Source organism: Palaemon carinicauda, chromosome 10 (assembly GCF_036898095.1).
Source record: "Palaemon carinicauda isolate YSFRI2023 chromosome 10, ASM3689809v2, whole genome shotgun sequence".
NCBI lineage: Eukaryota > Metazoa > Arthropoda > Malacostraca > Decapoda > Palaemonidae > Palaemon > Palaemon carinicauda.
Window position 1 is genome coordinate 129,420,219 of NC_090734.1, and position 22,606 is coordinate 129,442,824.

Consider the following 22,606-nt stretch of genomic DNA (forward strand, 5'->3'; position numbering starts at 1 on the left):
TGTCAGGTGAAATGTTGCAAGTCTCCTTTTACAGACCATTCATATGGCCTCATGTCAGGTGAAATGTTGCAAGTCTCCTTTTGCAGACTATTTAAATGGCCTCGCAGGTGAAATGTTGAAAGTCTCCTTTTGCAGACCAGTTAAATGGCCTCATGCCAGCGAAGTGTTACTTGGAAGCCTCCTTTTGTATTTCGTAGACCAATTAAATGACCCCATGTCAGGTGAAAGGTAGCCAATCTCCTTAAATATAAATCCCTCCTATTTGATCCCCCAGGCTCTGCCAATCGAAAGGTGTCCATCCTTCCGCGATCAGCCTCCAGGTAGCACAGCCACCTACAACGGCAAGTGTTACATCTTTTATAACCAGCAACCCAGCAACTTTGACGAAGCTCTTGAATTCTGTCGCAACAGAGGAGGTTCTTTGGTCGACGAAACAAATCCAGCTCTTCAAGGATTCCTCAGCTGGGAGTTGTGGAGACGACACAGGTAAGGAACGAAAGCCAGATGATTTCAGTTTCCTTGAGATTCTCTCAAAAGCCAAAATTCATAAGTAAATCTGTCTCTAGATGATTTTTTTTATTGTCTACTACATGTTCTACGACTAGATTCAATGGGTTTGTTTTAACATGTGCGTCACATTTGAGGAAAAATACGTAATTCGGTTCTAAACTGAACATTTTGAGGGCACACATAAGAATTTTGAGTTAAGATTGTTCTTTAAGTAACAAACTGAGTGTCTGTACTTATTCGGATCGTCAACCTTATTTCAAGATTAATCCATAATCAATTTCCCTTATTAAGCTGGAAGGTGAGAATACAGGGAAATCACATCCTTAATCTGGAATATTTGGTTTGTAGTAGTAGCTCTAAAACCTTTGCTATACCTGAATAGGCAGCATAGAATGTGGATGCTCGACTTGAAAATCTCTCCAAATAATTCTGGAACAAAGGCATTTTTAATGTTAGGCTATTATTATTATTATTATTATTATTATTATTATTATTATTATTATTATTATTATTATTATCATCATTATTATTATTATTATTAGCTAAGCTACAACCCTAGTTGGAAAAGCAGGATGCTTTAAACTCAAGGGTTCCAACAGGGAAAATCAGCCCAGTGAGGAAAGGAAATAAGGAAATAAACTGTATGAGAAGTTATGAACAATCAAAATGATATATTCTAAGAACAGTATCAATGATTAAAAGAGCTCTTCTATATATAAATTATAAAAAGACTTATATCAGCCTGTTCAACATGAAAACATTTGCTGCAAGTTTGAAATTTTGAAGATCAAACTATCACGACTTGAGTCCCATAATTTGGTTTCTTCAAATGTTTTCGATTCCATCAGGGGTGACACCAACGAAATAATTTGGTTTCCTAAAATGTTTTCGATTCCATCAGAGGTGACACCAACGGAATAATTTGGTTTCCTCAAATGTTTTCAATTCCATCAGGGGTGACACCAACGGAATAATTTGGTTTCCTCAAATGTTTTCAATTCCATCAGGGGTGACACCAACGGAATAATTTGGTTTCCTCAAATGTTTTCAATTCCATCAGGGGTGACACCAACGGAATAATTTGGTTTCCTAAAATGTTTTTTAATTCCATCAGGGGTGACACCAACGGAATAATTTGGTTTCCTCAAATGTTTTCGATTCCATCAGGGGTGACACCAACGGAATAATTTGGTTTCCTCAAATGTTTTCAATTCCATCAGGGGTGACACCAACGGAATAATTTGGTTTCCTCAAATGTTTTCAATTCCATCAGGGGTGACACCAACGGACAATACTGGATGGGTGCAGTAAGAGATCCAGATGACGTGAACAACTGGAAATGGATAGATGGACGTGACGTCACCGTTTCCTTCTGGAATTTACCAGGCGGTAACGAAAACTGTGCAAGATTTGATGGCACTAAAGGATGGCTTTGGTCTGACACAAACTGCGACTTTAAAATCAACTTTATTTGCCAACACCGTAAGTAGTCTTTGAACGTTTAAAGAAATTCCAGTCATAAGTTTTAAGTACAGTATTTAGAATTTTATTTCCCAACACCGTAAGTAGTCTTTGAACGTTTAAACAAATTCCAGTCATAAGTTTTAAGTACAGCATTTAGGATTTTATTTGCCAACTCTTTAAGTAATCTTTGAACGTTTAAATACATTCCAGTCATGAGTTTCAAGTACAGTATTTAGGATTTTATTTGCCCATATTGCAAGTAATCTATGAACGTTTAAAGAAATTCCAGTCATAAGTTTCAAGTACAGTATTTAGGATTTTATTTGCCAACACTGTAAGTAGTCTTTGAACGTTTAAAGAAATTCCAGTCATAAGTTTCAAGTACAGTATTTAGGGTTTTATTTGCCAACACCGTAAGTAATCTTTGAACGTTTAAAGAAATTCCAGTCATAAGTTTCAAGTACAGCATTTAGGATTTTATTTGCCAATACATTAAGTAATCTTTGAACGTTTAAAGAAATTCCAGTCATTAGTTTCAGATATTTAGAGTCATATCTGGAATCTGGTACATTTTTCTGGAGGTCCTTCAATCTAATTAAATTTGAACTTTAAAACCTAATTATCTAGCTTGAAAATACAGAAGATATATTATTACATAATCAATTAAGAGTCTATATTGTATCAGTAACCATTGTGCTTGTCTAGCGAAAGACCAGACACAGAATACTAAACTGCCTTGAAATCCTATTTCTCTGATATATTTTTCTGGAGGTCCATAAGCCTAATTAAATGTAAATCTAAAAACCTCACTATCTAGCTTGAAAATACAGAAAATATATTGTCATATAATCAGTTAAGTATCTAGCTTTAAAATACAGAAAATATATTGTCACATGATCAATCAAATATCTAGCTTTAAAATACAGAGAATATATTGTCATATAATCAATTACGAATCTAGCTTTATAGTGCAGAGGATATATTGTCATATAATCAATTACGTATCTAGCTTTAAAATACAGATATATTGTCATATAATCAATTACGAATCTAGCTTTATAATGCAGAGGATATATTGTCATATAATAAATTACGTATCTAGCTTGAAAATACAGAAGATATATTGCTATATAATCAATCAAATATCTACCTTTAAAATACAGATATATTGTCGTATAATCAATTACGAATCTAGCTTGAAAACACAGAAGATATATTGTCATATAATCAATTTAGAATATAAATCCGTAACACTTATGTTTGTCTAATGAAAGGACATAATATTAAAACCATCTCTAAAATCTCTATCTTCTCCAGGTCCCCAAACATGCGGGAAGCCAGAACAGCCTCCGAACTCGACAATGGTGGCGCCGAATTTTAACGTTGGAACAGACGTTGAATATCGCTGTGACCCTGGACACGTTCTCGTGGGCCCATCTCAAAGGACTTGTCTCAATTCTGGGTTTTTCAATGAGTTCCCTCCAACGTGCAGATGTGAGTCTTCGTTTTATTTAATAGTGTTTTCTTTTATTTATAAATGGGTCAGTGGTAAGTCAGGAAAAAATATTCATCAAAAGATTATATTTCTAGATCTTGGTGATTTATCGAAAATGTCACTAACGTTCAGGAGACTATGGAAGGTAGAATTAAAGATAGAGAGAGAGAGAGAGAGAGATTCCAACCGCTTCACTTAACAGATAGACTGCTTTAACAACTTACAAGCTACAAGGAGAGAGAGAGAGAGAGAGAGAGAGAGAGAGAGAGAGAGAGAGAGAGAGAGAGAGAGAGAGAGAGAGAGAGAAGGAGGAAGTATAAACCCAATTATTATTGTTTCTTTTTGTCAATGCTCATAGAATTGTTAATAAAATCTCTAATGGGGCAAAAAAGAAGAAGCATATACCCATCAAAAGAGAGAGAGAGAGAGAGAGAGAGAGAGAGAGAGAGAGAGAGAGAGAGAGAGAGAGAGAGAGAGAGAGAGAGGAAGCATATACCCATCAAAAAGACAGATGGATCTGTTATAACAACAGAAGGGTTGTGGTGGCATAGCGGTAACGTCTCTGACTGGTGAATACCAGACTGGGGTTCGAGTCCCGCTCAAACTCGTTAGTTTCTTTGGTCACTGCAGCCTCACCATCCTTGTGAGCTAAGGAGAGGGGTGGTTTAGGGAAGCCTATAGGTCTATTTGCTGAGTCATCAGCAGCCATTGCCTGGCCCTCCTTGGTCCTAGCTTGGGTGGAGACGGGTTTTGGGCGCTGATCATATGTATATATGGTCAGTCTCTAGGGTATTGGTCTGCTTGCTAGGGCAATGTCACTGTCCCTTGCCTCTGTCATTCATGAGCGGCCTTTAGACCTTTAAAGGCAACGTTTGATTGAAATATAATTATGATTGATTAATTGATTGATTGAAAGTTTTCTGGCATCCTGACATCTAAGGTCATTGACGCCGATAGCATTTATTATATATAAAAAATAAAAGAGAATTCAATTAGAACCATAAAAGTTAAGAAGTCATTACAACAGTTAAATAGTTTTCAGAAGACCTGCTTCTGAAATAAATCTAAAAATTCCTCTCGCATTGTACGACACATCATGTCCAAGAATCTTGGCAAGGATGAACATATAATTATAACAATTCTGAACAACTAACTAAAACGATATTAAGCCATCAGCTGATAAACCACGAGTAAAAGAACATTTGTCAACGATAAACAGTTATAAAACAAATTTGAAAACATTCTGCAAATAATTGCAAACTAATCTGCAAGCAAAAAACAAACAAACGCATATAATTTCTAAATCACCTGTATAAATATGTATCTGGAATTGAAATTAACTTGATCGAATGTACATTGGGTAGAAAATGGGACCATTAAAGTCTTGCAATGAAAGAAACAGAAGCAAACAGATCAGGCTTTATTTACTCAACTGAGTAAACAGATTTGCAAAGGCTTTCTGAGCTTGTAATAGCATTTGCACCTGAGCAAACATTACCGTTGAGGCACAGAGACTTTGCTTCATCATATGATTCCAGAACTGTATGCCTTCAGTTGTGTGTAAGATATGTCGATCATATCCCGTGACAAGAAGAGAGAGAGAGAGAGAGAGAGAGAGAGAGAGAGAGAGAGAGAGAGAGAGAGAGACTTAATTTGACTTGACATATGATTTTGAATGGGTAGTAGTAGTAGTAGTAGTAGTAGTAGTAGTAGTAGTAGTAGTAGTAGTAGTAGTAGTATTAGGAGAGAGAGAGAGAGAGAGAGAGAGAGAGAGAGAGAGAGAGAGAGAGAGAGAGAGAGGTGATTTGATTTGACTTGATGTTGTATGACTTTGAATGGGTAGTAGTAGTAGTAGTAGTAGTAGTAGTAGTAGCAGTAGTAGTAGCAGTAGAAGATATATATATATATATATATATATATATATATATATATATATATATATATATATATGCATATATATGTATATATATAATTTATATATATATATACACACACACACATATATATATATATATATATATATATATATATATATTCATAGGTCAGTTTAATATTATTATTATTATTATTATTATTATTATTATCATTATTTTTATTATTATTATTATTATTATCATTATTCTCATTATTATTATCATTATCATTAGCTAAGCTACACCCCTAGTTGTAAAAGCAGGATGCTATATGCCCAAAGGCTCCAATAATAATAATAATAATAATAATAATAATAATAATAATAATAATAATAATAATAATAATAATAATAATAATAATAATAATAATAATAATAATAATAATAACTATTTCACCGACTACCTGCAGATGAAGCATGCGGTCTACCAGCTCCTATCAAAAACGGTCAGTACACCTTGGTCAACAACACGACTTACCTTCTGAGTATGGTCAGATACGAGTGCGACCCAGGTCACACTATCATTGGCAGGTCCGAATTGATCTGTGATATTGACCGGCGTTGGAACGGACCCCCGCCGACATGCTCACGTAAGTTATTAATTAATTAGGAAAAATATTAGATTTATCGTGTATACGAGATCATGTTCTCCAGAAGGAAATTTTGTGTTTCTTTGATTAATTAAAAAGATATTAGAATTATCGTGTATACGAGATCATGTTCTTCAGAAGGAAACGTATGTTTCTTTAATTAATTAAATTTTTATTTAATTAAAGAAATAGAATTATCATATATACGAGATTATGTTCTTCCGATGCGAACGTACGTTTCTTTAATTAATTTAAGAAATATTAGATTTATCATGTATACCAAAACATAGTTTTTTAATTAATTGAAATATTAGAATTATCATGTATACGAGATTATGTTCTTCCGATGCGAACGTAAGTTTCTTTGATTAATTGAAAGAAATATTAGGATTATCATGTATACGAGATCATGTTCTCCAAAGGGAAACGTGAGTTTCTTTTTTATTAATTAAAATAAATATTAGAATTATCGTGTATACGAGATCATGTTCTCCAGAGGGAAACGTTAACTTGAAGCATTCCATTGTTAAAAATTACAATTTAGCTTTTATATTGGGAAATTATTAATCTTAAGGCGAAACTTTTAATATTTATTTTGGATGTTATATTATTATACAAGAAATATTAAAATTATCATGTATATGAGATCATATTCTTCAGAAGAAAACGTTAACTAGAAGCATTTAAATGTTGTTAAAAATTACAATTTAGCTTTTTATTATAAAATGATTAATCGTAAAGTGAAACTTTTGATATTTATTGGAATGTATTATTATTCAGTTACTTGTTAGCTACAAATATTTAAAAGTTACGAATAACACAGTCATGTTAACACAAAAGAACCATTATGCATTCTTATATATTCTTTCCAAGTGTTTAATTGATAACAAATTTCATGAATTATTATGTGTCCACATCTAAAGACTCTTAAACTTTCAGTGTACTAATTTGTATTGACACAAAAAAAAAACCATTATGTATTCTAATCTATTCTTGCGAACTGTTTTATTACAAATCAATACCATGAATTATTATGTATTCACATCTCAAAACTCTTAAACTTTCAGTATATTAATTTGTATTGACAAAAAAAAATTACATAAATTTTATGAATTATCATGTACCCACATCTAAAAAGTCACTTAAGCTTTCAGTGTAGTAATTTGCAATGACAAAAAAAAAAAAAAAAAAAAAAAAAAAAAAAAAAAAACCATTATGTATTCTTATCTATTCTAGCTAACTGTTTTATTACTAATTAATATCATGAATTATTATGTGTCTACATATAAAAACACTTTTAAACTTTCAGAGTACTGATTTGTAATATCAAAAGGAACAAATTTAGTATTATGAATGTAGCACAGAGTAGACATTTTAGATTTCGCATTTTTACATTAGGCCTATCTGTCTTTAGTTGCCTACCTCATATAATAGTTAAAATAAGACTTCAAATTTCTCTATATTAGTATAATCTTATTAATTATACATTTTTTTTCCCACTGCTTATTGGTAAACATTTCAACTTCCATATTTTGTATTATCTGTAATTATCTACCTCATATAGTAGTTAAGACTTCAATTATCTCTATATCATTATAATCTTATTAATCATACAATTCTCTTTCACTGTTTATTCGTAAATTTCAATGCTAAACCCTTCATTTTACTACACAGAGTAGACATTTCAACTTCCATATTTTGTATTATCTGTAATTATCTACCTCATATAGTAGTTAAGACTTCAATTATCTCTATATCATTATAATCTTATTAATTATAGAATTTTCTTCCACTGCTTATTGGTAAATTGTAATGCTAAACCATTTAATGTATTACACAGAGTAGACATTTCAACTTCCATATTTTATATTATCTGTAATTATCTGCCTCACGTAGTAGTTAAGACTTCAATTATCTCTATATCATTATAATCTTATTAATTATACAATTTTCTTCCACTGCTTATTGGTAGATTGCAATGCTAAACCATTTAATGTATTGCACAGAGTAGACATTTCAACTCCCATATTTTATATTATCTGTAATTATCTGCCTCACGTAGTAGTTAAGACTTCAATTATCTCTATATCATTATAATCTTATTAACCATACAATTCTCTTCCACTGCTTATTAGTAAATTTCAATGCTAAACCCTTTATTTTATTACACAGAGTAGACATTTCAACTTCCATATTTTATATTATCTGTAATTATCTACCTCATATAGTAGTTAAGACTTCCATTTTCTCTATATCATTATAATCTTATTAATCATACAATTCTCTTCCACTGCTTATTAGTAAATTTCAATGTTAAACCCTATATTTTATTACACAGAGTAGACATTTCAACTTCCATATTTTGTATTATCTGTAATTATCTACCTCACGTAGTAGTTAAGACTTCAATTATCTCTATATCATTATAATCTTATTAATCATACAATTCTCTTTCACTGTTTATTGGTAAATTACACTGCTAAACCCTTTATTTTATTACACAGAGTAGACATTTCAACTTCCATATTTTGTATTATCTGTAATTATCTACCTCACGTAGTAGTTAAGACTTCAATTATCTCTATATCATTATAATCTTATTAATCATACAATTCTCTTTCACTGCTTATTGTTAAATTTCAATGCTGAACCCTTTATTTTATTACACAGAGTAGACATTTCAACTCCCATATTTTATATTATCTGTAATTATCTACCTCATATAGTAGTTAAGACTCCAATTTTCTCTGTCTCATTATAATCATATTAATTATACAATTTTCTTCCACTGCTTATTGGTAAATTGTAATGCTAAACCATTTAATGTATTGCACAGAGTAGACATTTCAACTCCCATATTTTATATAATCTGTAATTATCTACCTCACATAGTAGTTAAGTTTCAAGTGAATATATCTTAATTTCTAGCTTGATGTATCTTTCCTGTAATAAGCCCAAATGAAAGTACTTTATTGCTATCTTGATTAGCCTTCATTAATGATGGGCTTTCAGTATATGCTTTGGGCTCCATCTTGAAATACAGTAACCATCTTGAAATTTGTAGGTTCATAACTTGATAATTTTATGTACTTCTCTAATTGAAGCTCAGTAAATTTCCTGCCATCTTTGCTTTGGGCTCTATCTTGAAATGCAGTAGCTATCTTGAAATTTGTAGGTTCGTAACTTGATATATACTTCTCTAATTGAAGCTAAGTAGATTTCCTGAATTTCTTGATATGACTTTTTTCATGATATAACCTGATTAGAATACTAGATCACTATCTTGATAATCATGTTACAGTAGAAATAAATTTCCACCTCATACTTGGGATCGAACGCTGGCCCCTTCTAATGAAAGGCCAGGTCGAAACCAGCGTTCGATCCCAAGTATGAGGTAGAAATTTATTTCTATTTGAACACGATGTTGTGTTGATATTTATCCATGTTACAGTAGATTTGATGTGCCTTCATTCCTGTCTTGGTATCAATCTTAATATTCCTCTCTAACACTTGGGATTAAGGAAAAGTCTTCTTCGATATCTTGTTATGCTTTCCTTGGCGATAGAACAATAGTGAATCTCTTGATAACCCTTCCTCACTTTTGGGAGCTTTGATCGCTTGTTTGAAGGCGAGTTTACACGGTCGAATGGCTCGTCGAACGTAGTTCGAGAGGCAAGTGTTTGAAGTGATGTTCGAACTTGTGAATGGGGTATTTGCTTGTTTAACGGTTTGAAGAAAGTCTGTTCGGGCCTGACTTTTGTGGGCGGGGCTTCATTGTCCACAAACCTTATACATTTGTAACTGACTCAACCTCTTCGAACCGTTTTACAATCAGGTTTGACAACCGGGTGGGCAGGGCTTCATAATCCAAAAACCTTATACATAAATAACTGACTCAACCTCTTCGAACCGTTTTACAATCAGGTTTGACAACAGGGTGGGCAGGGTAAGGGCTTCATTATCCACAAATATTATACATTTGTAACTGTCTCAACCTCTTCGAACCATTTTACAATCAGGTTTGACAACAGGGTGTGCAGGGCTTCAATCTCCACAAACCTTATGCATTTGTAACTCTTAACCTCTTCGAACCGTTTTACAATCAGATTCGACAACAGGGTGGGCGGGGCTTCGTTGTCCACAAACCATATGCATTTGTAACTGACTCAAGCTCTTCGAACCGTTTTACAAATCATGTTCGACAACCGTGTTCGACCGTGTAAACCTTACTTAAGAGGCCCCATCCGGAGCTAAAGCTCTGGACAATCTGCTTATGTGTCTTCCTCACCACTGGGGACCTAAACACAACCTTCATCTATATCTGGATATGCCTTTCTAAACTGCGGGATCTCACCAACAGCCATCAAGTGCGAGGTTCCTCAGCCATTTCCTAACGGCTCCATCCTTAACGGTTCCTCCTCTCCTGTCCCTCCTGCCGAGGTGGTCCTGGGTGACACCATCTACTTTGAGTGCAACGAAAGCTATGTCCTTGTCGGAGCCGAGTCCGTTGTGTGCACGGCCTCGGGCTTGTTCGATGAAGAGCTCCCTACCTGCGAAGGTAACGAGCTTGTGGAGAGAGAGAGAGAGAGAGAGAGAGAGAGAGAGAGAGAGAGAGAGAGAGAGAGAGAGATCATTAATTTTTTATGTAACTTATACTGTACTTACTTTATCTGTCTTTTTATTTCAACTACATATTTTGATTCCATTTACCAATCTTTGTATAACAATCTGTTTTATATTTTGAATCTATAAATGTGTCTATCTATGTTTTCACTTTGTGACATCATATGAAACTGAATGTTTCTATCTGTTTTTACTTTTTGACATCATATCAGACTGAATGTTTCTATATGTTTTTACTTTGTGACATCATATCAAAGTGAATGTTTCCATCTGTTTTTACTTTGTGACATCATTTCAGACTGAATGTTTCTATCTGTTTTTACTTTGTGATATCATATCAGACTGAGTGTTTCTATCTGTTTTTACTTTGTGACATCATATCAAAGTGAATGTTTCTATCTGTTTTTACTTTGTGACATCATATCAAAGTGAATGTTTCCATCTGTTTTTACTTTGTGACCTCATATCAAAGTGAATGTTTCTATCTGTTTTTACTTTGTGACCTCATTTCAGACTGAATGTATCTATCTGTTTTTACTTTGTGATATCATATCAGACTGATTGTTTCTATCTGTTTTTACTTTGTGACATCATATCAGACTGAATGTTTCTAAAGACTTGACGATAGGGGACAATAATTGAACGGAAACTAGGACACTAGTAACAGTATAAAAGAAGACTTCCAAGAACAAAAGGCTATTAGATAAAATGCAAAAAGTGCAGTTTTTCCCGCACAAGAATAACAAAGAACAGGTCTACTAGAATGACTATTTTTAGACCATTTTCCAAACATAATTTGGAAAACAATTCATGAAAATCGAAAGGACTTAACGAGAAAGTATGACAGATTCCTTAACCAAAATAGGGACTGATTTTTTTTCTAGTTTCACTCTGCCTATGTCCTGAAACGTTTGGTATACTGAAGTTTTTGTGACTACTAAAGCTTCTGCATCCACTGAACTTCTGAAGCTTCTGCCACTATTGAAGCTTCAGTGTCTACTGAAGAATCTCTGATAACTAAAGCTTCAGTGTTTACAGAAGACTCAGTGCCTACTGAAGTTTCAGTGCCTACTGAAGCTTCAGTGCCTACTGAAGCTTCAGTGCCTACTGAAGCTTCAGTGTCTATTGAAAATTCTTTTATTACTGAAGCTTCAGTGTCTACTGGAGACTAATTACTGAAGCTTCAGTGTCTTCTGAAGATTCTGTGATTACTGAAGTTTCTGTGATGATTCTGTGATTACTGAAGCTTCAGTGTGTATTGAAGATTCTGTAGTTACTTAAGCTTCAATGTCAACGGAAGATTCTGTGATTATTGAAGCTTCAGTGTCTATTGATGATTCTTTGATTACTGAAGCTTTTGTATCTGCTGAACTTTCTTTGTCTACTGAAGTTTCTGTGACTACCTTAGCTACTGTATCTATTGGAGCTTCTGTGTTTACGGAAGTTACTATGATTATAGAAACTTCTGTGTGTACTGGAGCTTCAGTGTCTACTGAAGATTTTGTGATTACTAAAGCTTCAGTGTCTACTAAAGCTTCAGTGTTTACTGAAGATTCTGTGATTGCTGAAGCTTCTATGTCTACTGGATTTCCTGTGACTATGGAAGTGCCTATATCTACTGAAGTGTCTGTGTTTACTGAAATTTTCGTAATTATTGAAGCTTCTGTGTCTATTAAAGCTTCCATATCCAAGGAGACTTCTGTGACTACTGAATCTTCCATATCTACTTCATCAATCCTTCTAATGTCTAACAGACTGTACGAAAGAACGAATGAATCTCACGAATGTGCTCATATTGTTTACATTTTCTAAAATCTTCAATGAACGAATTCTTGAATCTTGATGTACTGTAATTTCCTTATACTTTTCACATATATTGCTAAGAACAAGTTACTTTTCACACATTTTTCTAGGACGATGAGACTACGTAGATCTAAATGTGTCTTCTGGTATACTGATGATTAATATCAATTTTCATTCTTTTAGTCAACACGGCAGTGAAACCTCCTTTGCCAGAGACCAGGCCTGGTAGACCAGACAGACCAGGCAGACCAAGACCCCCTTACATAACTGACGAAGGGGATAACTCCGTCGAGGGCAACAAGCCCGTCACTGTCACCATCCTCCCGTCCTTAGAAGCCGGTGACAATAACAACATCAATAATATCAACAGTGACAGAGGTCAGACCGTGGATGGTCCTGGATACAATTTGAAGGAAGAAGGAGGCGGGACGGGAAAAGCTGCAGAGAAGCTACATTTGGGTAAGTTTAATCAACGCCTGTCTTTTCTTCCGGGTGCTGGCGTTTGTAAACAATGAGACGAAAGCTAGCATTTGCGACTGTTAAATCATCAAATTTCCCATCTATATTTATATAAATATTTAATTCAAATGTTATCATACAATTTGTTATTGATTAAGGAATGAGCTATACCAAACACTTTCTAAGCAAGGGTTAAAACTTGAAGATCAAAGTGTCCAATAAGCAGAAAACTTGAATTTTCTAATCTCCAATATTCATCTGGATTCCATTCCTGGCCTTTGTAAACAATGAGGCAAACCATATCGTTTGTGACTGTTATATGGTCAAAGTTTCTACTTAAATCTATATAAATCATTAATTCAAATGTTATTATACTGATTTTTATTGATTAAGGCATGTGCTATACTAAACACTCTCTAAGCAATGGTCAAAACTTGAAGATCAAAGTGTCCAGTAAGCGAAAAACTTGAATTTTCTAACCTCCAATAGTCTCCTGGATTCCATTCCTGTAAACAATGAGGCAATCGCTATTGTTTGTAACTGTTATATCGTCAAAGTTTCTACTTATATTTATATAAATCATTAATTCAAATGTTATTATACTGTTTGTTATTTATTAAAGAATGAGCTATACCAAACACTTTCTAAGCAAGCGTTAAAACTTGAAGATCAAAGTAGCAAATAAGAAGAAAACTTAAATTTTCTAACCTCCAATATTCTCCTGGATTCCATTCCTGGCTTTTGTAAACAATGAGGCAAACGCTATCGTTTGTGACTGTTATATGGTCAAAGTTTCTACTTATATCTATATAAATAATTAATTCAAATGTCATTATTTTCTTTGTTATTTATTAAGGAATGAGCTATACTAAACACTTTCTAAGCAAGGGTTAAAACTTGAAGATCAAAGTAGCAAATAAGCAGAAAACTTGAATTTTCTAACCAATATTCACCTGGATTCCATTCCTGGGTTTTGTAAACAATGAGGCAAACGCTATTGTTTGTGACTGTTATATCGTCAAAGTTCCTGCTTATATCTATAAAAATCATTAATTCAAATGTTATTATACTGTTGGTTATTTATTAAAGAATGATCTATACTAAACACTTTCTAAGCAAGGGTTAAAGCTTGAAGATCAAAGTAGCAAATAAGAAGAAAACTTAAATTTTCTAACCTCCAATATTCTCCTGGATTCCATTCTTGGCTTTTGTAAACAATGAGGCAAACGCTATTGTTTGTGACTGTTATATCGTCAAAGTTTCTACTTATATCTATATATATATATATATATAAATCATTAATTCAAATGTTATTATACTGTTTGTTATTGATTAGGGAATGAGCTATACTAAACACTCTCTAAGCAATGGTCAAAACTTGAAGATCAAAGTGTCCAGTAAGCGAAAAACTTGAATTTTCTAACCTCCAATACTCACCTGGATTCCATTCCCACCATCCCTTGTCCAGGAGAGTTCCTGTTCCGTGTCCAGAGTTAATCATTACTTACATCATTCACAGGGGGCATCATTGCATTAGGCGTCTTTGGAGGCTTTGTGTTCCTGGCGGCTGTAGTCACAACTATCGTCATTTTAGTAAGGAGGTAAGTACTGCGAAAGAGTAAATAATAAATAAACAATAAACAATAAACAGAATAACAAAAGTATCATCCAATATACATACATTCTTCCATCCACTATCAAATTCATATCATTACACTTTACTGTTTATTTGTATTTATACCAAAATATTAATTGATTGAAAAGAAGCAATACAAAATGATAACAAGATTGCCATTCAGTAAACATACATTCTTCCATCCACTATCAAACCATGATTACACTTTACTGTTTATATTTATATTAAAATATTAATTGATTAGTAAGAAACAATACAATAAACATTACATTCTTCCATCCACTATCAAACTGATATGATTACACTTTACTGTTTATTTATATTTATATCAAAATATTAATTCATTAATAAGAATAAATACAAAATTGCCACTCAATAAACATACATTCTTCCATTCATCTATATACCAAGGCACTTCCCCCAATTTTGGGGGGTAGCCGACATCAACAAAGAAACAAAACAAAAAGGGGACCTCTACTCTCTACATTCTTGTAAACACTATAAAATTCACATGACCTTTCTATCTTGACCAATAATTTACAAACATTTTTGCACATACATAGACCATTATAAACTACTACGTTACTCTTTTATAATATTAATTAAAATGTCTGATTAAATTAGTAAATATTGTTAGACTGACGTGCTACTAACATCTGTGTCAGTGTTAAACCATACTCTTCTTGGACTGTTTAAATTTCCTCATGAAGTTTGTATATATACTTCTACCATCTAGATTTTATGCTTTGCTTATTTCTAGCGAGATTTAAAACTGCCCTTATATGCTTTTAACCATAAGGATTTAAATAAAATAACACATGATTTATGAAAAATTAAATTTATTGAGCTTTCGAAGGGACAATCTCCCTTCCTCTTCAGAAAACAATATATATATATATATATATATATATATATATATATATATATATATATATATATATATATATATACATATATATATATATGTATGTATGTATGTATGTATGAATGTATATGTATATATGTATGCGTGTGTGTATTTATGTGTATATATACATACACACATATATATATACATATATATATATGCACACAAATACACACAAGCATACATATATACATACATACATAAACACACACACACACACATATATATATATATATATATATATATATATATATATATATATATATATATATATTTATATATATATATATATATATATATATATATATATATATATATATATTTATATATATATATATATATATTTATATGTATATATATATATATATATATATATATATATATATATATATATATATATATATATATATATATATATATATTGTTTTCTGTAGAGGAAGGGAAATGGTCCCTTCGGAACCTCAATAAATTTAATTTTTCATAAAATGTGGGTTATTTTATTCATTTATTGTGTATCTTAATGCATAATGATGTATATTGTGAATAATGCTTCAACTAAAAATGTATATAATGTATAAATATGTTGTATCTTTCCATTATTTAAATATTTCAGTTTTCCTCCAATCTCCTTCAATGTCTGTCAATATTTTCCATGAGATTTATCTACATTTATCAATAATCAAAAACTTCTAAAACTATTTTATTCTAATATTTTCTAAAATAATTTCTTATTGTTCGTGTTACATTATCACAGAGCGTCTTCGAATTCTTTAACTGTCGGTGAAGGTTTAATTTCTTATAATTTCTTTGTAAATTCTATTCTGATCTTATTTCAAATATTAATTTTAATTCATTCCTTCCTTTTCTGTCTCATTTTCTTTAGCTTTTTGACAATTTCTAAGTTTTTCTTACGAGAGATTTTATATTTTAAAGAAAAAATACAAAGAAGCATGTCATTCGTACAACAAAATTCTTTAAAATTCAATATGATCCGCAAAACAGATTAAAATGAAATTCAAATCTTGCTAGTCCTTCGTAGAAGAAATCTTAGATTTGCATAATTTTCATTTCCCTTTTCCTGAGAAAAAGACAAAAAATCATCGTCCTACAAAAACAGCGCTTATTTTTGACAACATTATGAAAGAATTGATATAAAAATCTTTAGATTTTGCATAAATTTTATGTCCCTTTTCCTAAGAAAAAGACAAGAAAATATAGTTCTACAAAAAACTGCGCTTGTTTTTGACAACAAATAGAAGAATTGATGTAAAAACTCATATATTTTATAACATTAACTCTATAGCAAAGATGAAAAGGATGAGAAAGAATCCCTGACTTACACACTAAATGCCACCAATGAGAGAATCTGCCAATTCCTAATTTAATATATATCAATTGGGAGTAATGCTAAAGTTGATATATAAGTATGGTATAAACAATGTTATGAAAGTATATATAGATTACAATAAATCATACGGAAGAACATCGTGCCTCTAAGCAATTATCAAGCGCAAGATAAGCTCCTGGAATATGGGAACCTAGTGTACACGACCCGTCAAAAATGATGACTAAATACTTATAGATAAGCACACACACGCAGATTCAATTCTTTCCAGCCACTCCCACTTTCTTAACTATAACCCGCTGGTTCGGCAATTTGTGGGATATTGTGGTTTTCGAGTGTACCTCTCGAGGTACCCCAACCAAGCAGGGTATGATTCACCCTATCACCCCTTCCCAGGGACGAGTAGAGATCGAGTAGCCATACGTTGGCAATGCTGTTCATCGTGATAGGAAACATATTGCATGTATATATATATATATATATATATATATATATATATATATATATATATATATGTATATATATATATATATATATATATATATATATATATATATATATATATAGCTAAACTACAGCCCTAGTTGGAAAAGCAAGATGCTATAAGCCCAAGGGCTCCAACAGGGAAAAATAGCCCAGCGAGGAAAGGAAATAAGGTAATAAATAAACGATATGAGAAATAACGGTCAAATGAATAAAATATTTAAAAAAAAACAGTAATAACATCCAAGCATATATTTCATATATAAACTATAAAAAGGCTTATATATATATACATATATATATATATATATATATATATATATATATATATATATGTATATATATTTATATATATATATATATATATATATATATATATATATATGTATATATATACTGTATATATATACATATATATTATATATACATATTCATATATATATATATGTATATATATATATATATATATATATATATATATATATATATACATATTCATATATATATATATATATATATATATATATATCAAGAAACTTTCTCTTTATTATATAAGGGAGATACTCAAAACGCTTCAAAAATTTGCCAACCATCAGGAAGTGACTTAAAATAACGCTGAAAAGAATGTTATTGGTAAAACGGTTCATACAAACTTCCTGTTCCTGTAGAGATTGTAACATGGGACTGGAGAAAAGTGTTACCAACCGTTGTGATCTTATCCATATGAATTTCTATTGAAACAAATCACCGCATTTAGAGTATTTTAAGTGGTAACACTGGTGGATTAGTCCACCAGGAATTTGAACATTAAACATACGATCTAGAGCAGATAAATAAAGGGAAATTTTTACTCTCAATACAGAGGAAATGGTTTAATAGCTAACGAGAAACTAGAAAAACGCTAGAAAATATAACAGATTGTTTTAGTTATCAGACAGCTCTAAAAATAAGTTTTCCGACAACTAAAAAAAACAACTAAGATATCGCTAGCAACGCAGCAGTAAAGACAATGTTTTATTTATATCTCAGCCAGAAAAATAATTTTCCTAGCAACTAAAGAACAACTAAGATATCGCTAGCAACACAGCAGTAAAGACAATGTTTTAGTTATCTCTCTGCCAGAAAAATAAGTTTTCCGAAAGCTAGAAAAAACAACTAAGATATTGCTAGCAACACAGCAGTAAAGACAATGTTTTATTTATCTCTCTGCCAGAAAAATAAGTTTTCCGATAACTGCAAAAACAACTAAGACATCGCTAGCAACACAGCAGCAAAGTCAATGTTTTATTTATCTCTCTGCCAGAAAAATAAGTTTTCCGATAGCTAAAAAAAACAACTAAGATATCGCTAGCAACACAGCAGTAAAGACAATGTTTTATTTATCTCTCAACTAGAAAAACAATTTTTCCTACCAACTAAGAAGCAATTAAGACATTGCAAACAACACAGCAGTAAAGACCACTTGCGCAATACTTAACAAAGTAATAAGCAGCCTAGAAAAAGACTCAAAACCATTTAATTCTTTGAAAGAATAGAATTTCAAGATGCTCCCATTTGATACAAAAAATGGTTTAACCTTCAGGGTACCTAATCCTTATTTGCATGACATTCAGTGATCTTATTCTAATGATAACTTATCGCAAATCTAACTTCTATTTTTTATAGGAAAAGGGAATAATCATATAATAGCCAATTAAGGAATCACTGCAAAGTGCACGACCACTTGTCTATTCGGGATCATATCTTTTATTTAAGTAAGAGAAAACATAGTAGTGATCTTACTCTCATGACATCTTGTCGCTAATCTTACTTCTCTTTTTTATAGGAAAAGGGAACAAACATTTAATAACCAATTGAGAAGTCACTTTGTCACTTTTAATTAAGCAGGAAAAACACGAATTACTAAGCTCTGTGATATGATAACATAACTTTGCAAGACAAATATAACTATCTCTTGTGTATACTTTCCTCCCTTTCAGATCTTTCAGATCTTCTTTATGCTTGTATGAAAGCCTTTCTTAAATACCTGTACATTACAATCTTCTCCAAAAGCCACTATCTTTATATCTACTTCTTGACCCTAAATAAAAGTTTGGGACAGTCAAAGCTAAAGCAGAATGCTTACACTAGAATGAATATCAAGAACTCCTTCTCATCACTCAGCTTCATTTATTTATTTCTTTATCCGTCCCTTAATCCGCTGTGCTGTAGCAGTGGGTCCCCACCCCTAGATCCCTATAAGAGGCGAAGGAGAGCCCCAACTCCTCTACCAGGATCCCGCTGGTACACCCTCCTGGCTCTGCCCTTCACGGATGTCACCGTGGGAAGGAGAGAATTTGGGTCCCGTGGTGTCCCCAGAGCAGATTTTTATTCTAATCGTTAATACATGACTCCAAAATAAAACATCATCTACTCACCCATTGCAAATGCCATGAGAGGTACGCCTTCACGTACTGTCTTTTTCCATCACGTTTGCACTCCAAAACAATTGGGGGTCACTGAGTCAGAATTTCAAATCACGTTCTTCTTATCCTGTCGTTTCTTAGATTGGCTTATTAACTCTGCTGTACTTGAGATTGCTTTGATTTATATTATAATATTTAGTAATTTCTTGTTTACTCTTGAATATTCAGAACGTGGTTATGTTATTTCTACAGAGGAATTTCTCCCGAATCTAATTTTTTGTTTGTAGTTCTAACCATGAAACTGACAGCAGGAGAGACCCTTCGACTTCTATCAATCTTAGACTATTTTCTATTGAAATGACTAACATATGATTTGTATCTAATAGCCTTTTCACATGTAAACTAGCGCTAATCCTATAAAAGAGGTTCATGCTATGAGTTTTGTTTGCAATCTAAGCATCTTGCAGCTTCTGAAGTGGTTTTAAGATAAAAGTTTGATGAACGTGAATTCACGATTCCATTCTCATTCTATTAAAGAAGAAAAAAAGCTGCAGGTGAGATATTGTAAACAAAATGCAGAAGTAAGCCCATGCCATTCTAATTTGCACTCCAAGTAGCCAAGACTGTAATCTAAGACCTAAACTGATATGCTATAAATCATCATTGTTAAAAAGCACGAATAAATATAACAATCTTATGATAATATAATTTGCACTGGACTCATGACTCTTGGGTTGATATGTGAACAAAGCCAGACTTGTCCTGTGGACAATCATCAGCCAAAATACCAGAAATCGACCATTTTTCAAGTACGTTGAACAGACACAGCTGAGATTTTGAGTGAACTTTCATTTTTATTTGACAAGGTGGACCCTCTGTTAAGACAGATTTAATTAAATTTTATAATGAAGAGTTATTTAGCCTTTGGTTTATGTATTACGATATAATCTTCATATCATCCCTATAGCTATAACTGATGCAGATATTTATATCATTTATATATGGCTGAGAGGTTCCTGTGTAGATAATTCCATTGTTAACTGAAAACCCCAAAGAAGAAAGCCTTCTGTAAATAAACTTATGAACTGTGCTCAGCTTGTCAAACTCCAATTGTAGGAATAACGTTAATATTTAAATGCAATTTTTAAACTTGAAATAAGTGAGCGGGACCTGTAGATAAGTCATTAGTAGCAGATAATTTGTCTAAAACTAAATGTCCTGATACAGTTGTTGTTGTATCAGTGTTGATTATCAACAGAACAATGTCAGTTGTAACTAACACAGCTGCAAAAACCCACAAGAATTCTGCTTTTGCTTACTACCCCCAACTTATAGAGTCATCAATGTTATGTCTGCTTGCATGTTAGAAAAATGTAACTGCTTAAAGTAAAGCTGTGAATAACCTGATAAAACTTGCACGATTTGCTTAGGTGAGGCTGACTAGCTACAGCCTTCACCTGTAGATGGCTACTAACCCGCTCACTAACTCTGACTTACAGGTCCCGTGAACTGTAACAGAGGTGTTAGAGGGTCGTAGAGTCATGAGTCCTGTCTAAGATGTAGTGCCGACCCCCAATGATTCTTGACATCGTTCACGCAGGACTCAGCATGGACCCAACAGCAAGAAGTACGTGAGGCGCAACGACGACGGAACGGCCTCGTCCTACGACTCATCCTCCTCCGATGGCCATGGGCTCAACAAGTACTACAAGAGGGCCTGGGAGAACCTTCGCGAAGGTGGAGGGGATCTAGAGAAAATCAGCCACCCTCGGCTTTCGCGGACCGAGACGCTCGATCAGCCAGATTTCAGATCGACACGCTCCATTGGCCACGAGGGACTGAGGGACGGATCTGAGATGACCGTGAATGACGTTGCTGCCATGTACACTCGGCCAGAGAAAAGACGCCACCACCATCATCACCATGGTCATCGCCACAAGGGGGCACGCGAAGGCGAGAGGGACCACCGCGATCACCACGACAGACACGAACGAAGTGATCGCCATGAACGTCACGATCGTGACTGGCGTGCTGACCGTGATCGCAGGAAGTATTAGAAATGAGGAATTTGATACAAACAGAACCAAAGCTTAATTGCAGGAGAAGGAGGGAAAAGTTCAGTTGGTTTGTTTTAAATCTGAGGTATAGGACTTTTGAGCATGGTTCCAGATATTCGCGTTTTCTTTAAGCAATGATGCGGGGGTATCTCATTTCTTATTTATTTTATTCTATACATATCACCTTAACTATGGGTATTCATAGGATTATTCTACATTACTGCTGGTACTCATATTTATACCAACATTACAAGTATTCCTTTTTTCATTTGCTCATTATTTAATTACTCCACATCTTGCTCTGGAACTTTGCTTTGAACAATTCACAAAAATTATTTTGAAAACCACTTTACTTTTCCCTCCTTAGATGTCTCTGGCCTAACTTGCAGTTAGTCTCCAGTAAGAGTACTTCATGTACTGTACTATAGCCAGCAACATAGATTCCACAAGTTTTCATACACACCTTCCACCAGGCATGTCAATTATTTAAGACACGACGTAGTAGTGGAAGCCACTCTTTTGTATAGTACATCTTTCCTGGACACTAATTGTTGTAGGTATATATCCTTTCTATATTCATATCCACTAAATCTCCGTATGAAGTTCATACTATTGACTTCCATTAAAGTGGATGAGGGAGTTCCCCTAGGTCTTGCTATTCTTCCTTTTGGTTTCAGAGGGTTTACAGAGAGATTTCAAAGTCCGTAATTAATGCGTCACTTTCATGAAAAAAAGCTTTATATCTGAAGCTAGGCAATTGATCTTAATGAGATCTTTGATTTTTATTCATTTTAGCTGTAAATTATGAAGTGTTATTTCTTAAGTTGTTATTACCCGGTGCTGTTGTGTCTGCAGTTATTAACATTAGTACAATTGTTTTTTGTTATATTTATTATATTTATAGCCCTTTTTTTTAA

At 33.0% G+C, this 22,606-nt stretch overlaps 1 protein-coding gene across 3 annotated transcripts in view; it reads left to right on the plus strand.

The window, feature by feature from the left end:
- LOC137648758 (uncharacterized) overlaps positions 1–22,004 on the plus strand; it is a 108,394-nt gene extending 86,390 nt beyond the window's left edge. The window contains exons 5-12 of one of the 3 annotated variants that reach the window (XM_068381840.1): positions 275–486; positions 1,784–1,992; positions 3,292–3,468; positions 5,792–5,971; positions 10,332–10,529; positions 12,581–12,856; positions 14,376–14,457; positions 21,233–22,004. In XM_068381840.1, the coding sequence (XP_068237941.1) occupies positions 275–486; positions 1,784–1,992; positions 3,292–3,468; positions 5,792–5,971; positions 10,332–10,529; positions 12,581–12,856; positions 14,376–14,457; positions 21,233–21,689 (1,791 nt within the window). In that variant the 3' untranslated portion in view covers positions 21,690–22,004. Of the gene's footprint in view, positions 1–274; positions 487–1,783; positions 1,993–3,291; positions 3,469–5,791; positions 5,972–10,331; positions 10,530–12,580; positions 12,857–14,375; positions 14,458–21,131 lie in introns of all 3 variants that reach the window. The other 2 variants (XM_068381842.1, XM_068381841.1) reach the window with 2 other exon arrangements.
- Positions 22,005–22,606: the final 602 nt, after the last annotated feature.